Source organism: Mustela nivalis (genome assembly GCF_964662115.1).
Source record: "Mustela nivalis genome assembly, chromosome: 17".
In the NCBI taxonomy this organism is placed as follows: domain Eukaryota; kingdom Metazoa; phylum Chordata; class Mammalia; order Carnivora; family Mustelidae; genus Mustela; species Mustela nivalis.
The window spans coordinates 13,552,800-13,558,799 of record NC_139036.1 but is presented as its reverse complement, the minus strand read 5'-3'; the positions used below and the strand labels follow the sequence as shown (position 1 = coordinate 13,558,799).

The 6,000-nt window shown below is 43.0% G+C and overlaps 1 protein-coding gene across 1 annotated transcript in view; it reads left to right on the top strand.

Annotated features, from left to right (window-relative positions):
- The first annotated feature begins 1,850 nt into the window (after positions 1-1,850).
- DHRS7B (dehydrogenase/reductase 7B) overlaps positions 1,851-6,000 on the top strand; it is a 59,193-nt gene continuing 55,043 nt past the window's right edge. The window contains exon 1 of the mRNA XM_082706837.1: positions 1,851-1,929. Coding sequence (XP_082562963.1) covers positions 1,910-1,929 — 20 coding nt within the window. The 5' untranslated portion in view covers positions 1,851-1,909. The remainder of the gene's footprint in view (positions 1,930-6,000) is intronic.

Here is a 6,000-nt window from a genome sequence, read left to right as displayed (position 1 = left end):
AAGTAGGCAGAGAAAGAGGGGGAAGTAGGCTCCCAGGGAGTTCTCCCAGGGAGCCTACTTCCCCCTCTTTCTCTGCTTGATCCCAGGACCCTGGGATCAGGACCTGAGTCCAAGGCAGAGGCTTAACCCACTGAGCCACCCAGGCGCCCCTATTCTGTCTTCTTAGGAATTCCCCTGTCACATTTTCATTGAAAGTCATGGTGTCTATTTGTATAATATCTTGGCTGGGAAGTTAGAGTTCTTGTACTTGCATTTGACAGAAGATCCAATTCAAATTGGTTATAAAAACATTGGAATTTATTCTTGCTTACAGAATGACTCCAAGTAGGACTGAAGCTTCTGTTGGCTAAAGTGATGATAGGCTTAGAAAATTAACCCTAGGAAACTGGCTCAGTCTTGCAGTAAGGACTCAGGATCATATTGGGTTTGCTAGTGGGATAGTGCCACTTTGGGAACTAGCAAGCAGGAGTCTAGAGTTTCAGGATGCCTGGGTGGCTCAGTTGGTTACATGTCTGTCTTCAGCTTGGGTCTTGATGTCAGGGTCCTGGGATTGAGTCCCGCATCAGGCTTCTGGCTCAGTGGGGAGTCAGCTTGTCCCGTTCTCTCTGCCCCGCTGCTGCTCTCTCTCTCTCTCAAAATAAATGAAATCTTAAAAAAAAAAAAAAAAAAGTCTGTAGTTTCCAGAACAGTGGAAGGAGGGTATACAAACTCCTGTGAAAATGTCTAAGGAAAACATGTTAAACATATTATTTGAAAATATAACTAACATTTAGTTAGAAATACAATTTCCTGTTTCTAGATTTTGTGAGCACTTGTGAGGATTTCCATGAACTATTAAATGACTAAAGTGAATAAAAGCTACGTACAGAGCAGTGTTACAGTTTCCTGTTGGTAAAACAAGGGACAATGGGGAGAAAGCTGAATGTACACAGAATTGCTGGATTATGCATAAGATGGCTCTGGAAAGACAAGCATAGCTAGTAGCATTGTTATCTACTGGGAAGAGAACTGGGTACCTGGAGAACAGAAAAGGAGATTTTTCAACTTACTCCCCTTTTGGCATCTCTTGAATTTTGAACTAAGAGAATTCTCCTCAGTTACTCTTTCAATATCTTCTTCCCGTGGTTCCCCTTCAACCACTTCAGATCTTTTTCAAAAATTTACTTGCAAGAGATCTTATATATCCTGAATAAAAATCATTTCCAGATGTATGTATTGCATATATCTATTCGGCTCTATTCCTTGCATGGTACTCTCTTCTGTCTTTCCAGGTCTTAAATTTAAGGACGCCCAATTTATCAACATTTGTCTTTAGGGCTGCTACTTTCCGTGTCCTGGTCACAATACTGGGGTGTTATTTTCTAGAGCTGTACGTTTCACATTTAGCTCTACTTTTGAATTGATTTTTTGTATGAGGTAGGAGTCGAGGCTCATTACCCACACCCACCCCATATCGGCATTCAATTGATTTAGCTCTATTTACTGAAAATAACTTCCCTATTGCTTTATGGTGGCTCCTTTGTGGGGGAAAACATGACTACATGCCTGCGGGCTCTTCTTTTCCACTGATCTTATATATTACTGTTTTAATGATGTCTTTTCGATTTATAGTAAGTCCAAACATTCTCCAGTGTACCGACCACTCCCCCTCACCCCAACAAGCCACCAAGAGAGTGCACGAAACCCAAACGGGCCTCCTTCTGAATTTCCCTCCTAAAGATGGACGAAAGGCACTTAGGTAGGAGTTCGCCTTTCAGACCTCGGGGTGCAGCGCCTCCTTCCGGCACCTCGAGGAACGCACGCCCGACACGCACGCGCAGCCTAAAGGCCGGGATTGGACGGAGCCTCGCGGGCGGGGCGAGCGAAGTCTCGCGTCACTTCCGAGGCGGGAGGATAAAGTTGATTGACCATGGTCGCGGAGGCCACCAGGTAGGGGTTGGGGAGGAAGCGACCTCGGTGGCGAGGGGCGGAGGGACCGTCCCGGAACTGAGGCGCGCGGGTGTATCCCGACTCGAGTGCATTCCCGGCCCCGGCAAAGGGAGGCAAGAGGGTGTCGAGGCCGAGCAGAGGCCGCGGACCCCGAGCCGGCCTCTGCCGACCGCCGCTCCCCGCAGCTCTGAGGAAAAGACTCCGCTCTCGCGCGTTTACACTCGAGCCTTGCCTCTGGCGCTTTCTCTTGGGGCGGCCGACGCCTTCGCTGAGGTCCCGGTGATGGTGTGTGCGGCTGGGAGGGCCTGAAATGAGACGGCGGACCCGCACAGGCTAGGGCCTGTCCCTTTCCCCGATTCCGCACCCATCGACGTGAAGCCCCGCGGTGGCGGGCGTGACCCACGCTCGAGCGCTAGAGGCTGGTGGCGCTGGAGCCTGGCGTTAGAGACCTAGGATTCGCGAAGGAGATCCCGTTTGTCACACGGCAGCGGGGAGGGTGGACTGTGGAGCCCCCGCGGGAAGGGCTTGTTTCAGATCTCTTACTCCCCTAGTCCTTGCTCCGCCGCTTTCTGCCTGTGCGGCTTTGGGCAAATGTCTTAAATTCTTGGCGCCTGGGTACTCGGCAGTAATTTGGGGAATAAGGCGCCCGTATTCGTGAGGTGGTTGTGAAACGTCAATGAGATTGCCAGTAGAATGCACCCCGCCTAGTGTTTTGCCACACAGTAGTTAGGAAATAAGTGGTACCCATAGAACTCTCTTTTAAGTTCCCTTGGTATGGTGATCTGCGAGTTAGGAAGTTACTTCTGGGCGCCGTAGACACCTATGTTTAGTGAGCTAATACTTGATTCTTGTAGTGGAATTGCCAGGAAGTGCTTTTCGCGTCTTCCAACCGGTATGGAGGTGGGGCTTTCTAAGGGAGTGGCAGGTGGAACAAGGGATCCTTAGCCTGGTGATCCAGAGATACAAGTAGTAAAAAATGATCTAATTCTTCAGAAGGGTAGGCAGGGGCACTAACTTATGACTCTTGTCTCTTGTAGAAACTTTTCTTACTCTTCACCACCAAAGAGTAAAGTGAGTGTTATTACATACTTTCAGCGGAGTTACAAATATGTGGGGGAGGCGGGCTTTTAGAACACACAGAAGTCTCTCGACTTTTTCCTAAGGTAATGATGCTTTTTATTTCTCCTGAGGCTTAGGATGGGAAGGAGCCGAGATGGGAGGAAGAAGTAGGGTCATGACTGGGCCTTGGTCAGGAGTGACCAATAAGGCTGAGTGCTTCTTCTCGCTGGGATTTTCTAGGCTGACCTTCTGTTGTCCCCAAAGACAGTGTGGTGAAAATTCCAGATTAACAGCTGATGGTAGTTTATGTAGTCCCAATAGGGCTCGCTTTAAAAGGAGGCATTATAAAGATGTGTATGCATAAATTATGTTTTGCTGAATTGATCTTTTTCAGGAGACAGAGAAGACCACCTAATTTGTTCTATTATTTTTCTTTACAACATTTGAAGCTTCTTTAGGATCATTCCTTTTATCCCTGCATGGAGGTTTTCTTTTATTGTAGAAAACACAGATTTTGGAGAAGACAAAACAAAACAAAAATTTATATCATTGGAAAGGATCTTTGTTGTAAATTTTTTCCTGGATTGTAGATTGATTAGGGATCTGGTACAAACACTAAAACAGTAGTTACCATGTTTTAATTTTATGGCATATACTGAGCCATTTGCCCAAGACGGAAGTACTATCTTATCCTAATTATTTTTTAAGGACTTACTTATTTGTTTCAGACACCCCTGGGGAGGGGTGGAACAGAGGGAAAGTGAGAAGGAGAATATTCAGCAGACTCCTGCCTGAGTGTGACACAGGGCTCTCTATTCCTCAACCCTGAGATCATGATCTGAGCCAAAATCAAGAGTCAGATGCTTAACTGACTGAGCCACCCATGTGCCCGGAGAAGTACTATTTTAGTTCCATTTTTTACAGATGAAGAAATTGAGGCTCAGAGAGGTTGAATGATGTGTCTAAATTTGGAGAATCTAAGAGAGAACAGAAACAATTTTAAAGGGGATTATCTTGGGGAATGTAGAATATACCAGAAGGGAGAGAAAGGTTACCCTTAGATGCTGGAGAACTCTGGAATGAAGGGACATTTTCTCATTAAGTCTTGGAGTCTCCTGCTGGGAGGGAAGGGCACTTAAAGGCAAAAGCCTGTTGTTTTATCTGCATATCCTGGGCCAAGGTCAACACAGCTGGACTGAGGTTCTCTAGGTTTTGAAGTGCAGGTTTGGAATCCTGCTGCCCTGCTCTAATGGGTTGATGATGTACTTTGCTTTTTAAGAACCCGACACTGTATACAAGAGTGTGCAAGCCACATAAACGCATGATCAATTCACATCCAGAAAGAGTCTTGGCTTTATAAACATCTTTTTGAAGGTTGTTTTAATTTTTATTTAAAAATCTTTTTTAATTTTTTAATATTTTAATTCCAGTGTAGTTAACGCAGTGTTATATTAGCTTCATGTGTACAATATAGTGATTTAGAAATTCCGTATATTACTCAGTGCTCATCAAGATTAAGTGTTCTTGGGGTACCTGGGTGGCTCAGTGGGTTAAAGCCTCTGCCTTAGCTCAAGTCATGATCCCAGGGTCCTGGGATTGATCCCCGAATTGGGCTCTCTGCTTAGCAGGGAGCCTGCTTCCCTTCCTCTCTCAACCTGCCTCTCTGCCTACTTGTGATATCTGTCAAATAAATAAATAAAATCTTTAAAATCAAAAAAAGATGAAGTGTTCTCTTCCTAGATGTCCATCAACAGATGAGTGGATAAAGAAGATGTGGTATGTATGTATGTGTGTGTATATATATATATATATATATATATATATATATCACACACACAATGGAATACTATGGAATACCACATATATTTAGTACTATATATATACATATATGTATTTTTATATATGTATACGCACAATGGAATACTATGCAGCCATCAAAAGGAATGAAATCTTGCCATTTGCAATGATGTGGATGGAACTAGAGGGTATTATGCTGAGTGAAGTAAGTCAATCAGAGAAGGATAATTATCATATGATCTCCTTGATAATGAGGAATTTGAGAGGCAAAGTCGGGGGTTTGGGAGTAGGGAAGGGAAAAAATGAAACAAGATGGCATTGGGAGGGAGACAAACTATTAAAGACTCTTAATCTCACAAAACACACAGGGTTGCCGGGGGGAGTGGGGTAGGGAGAGGGTGGTTGGGTTATGGACATTGGGGAGGGCATATGCTGTGGTGAGTACTGGGAAGTGTGTAAGCCTGATGATTCACAGACCCCTGGGGCTAATAATACATTATATGTTAATTTAAAAAAAAGATTAAGTGTTTTCTTAATCCCCTTCACCTATTTCACCCATCCCCCCACCCACCTCCCTCTGGTAACCATCAGTTTGTTCTCTATAGTAACGACTCTGTTTTTTGTTTGTTTGTTTTTTTTTCCTTTGTTCATTTGTTTTGTTTCTTAAATTAGGCATGAGTGAACACATAGTATTTGTCTTTCTCTGACTTAATTTGTTTGGCATTAATATTCTTTAGCTCCATCCATGTTGTTGCAAATGGCAAGATTTCATTCTTATTTATGGCTGAATTACAAGTATTATGTACATAGATGTATATATACACACACGTATACACAATATATATAATAAGAATGCTATACAATACATTTATTGCATACATATATTGTCATACAATATATGTATGCAATATACACATATTATACAATATACATGTATCATATATATATATATATATATACACAGGGAATATATCATATGTGTAGGTATATACACACACACAGAGCATTGTATGTATATACACCACATCTTTATCCATTCATCTTTTGATGGACACTTGGGCTGCTTCCATAATTTGGCTATTGTAAATAATGCTGCAGTAAACATTGGGGTACATATATCCTTTTGAATTCATGTTTTCTCTTTTTTTTTTTTTTTTTTTTTTTAAAGATTTTATTTATTTATTTGACAGAGAGAGATCACAAGTAGGCAGAGAG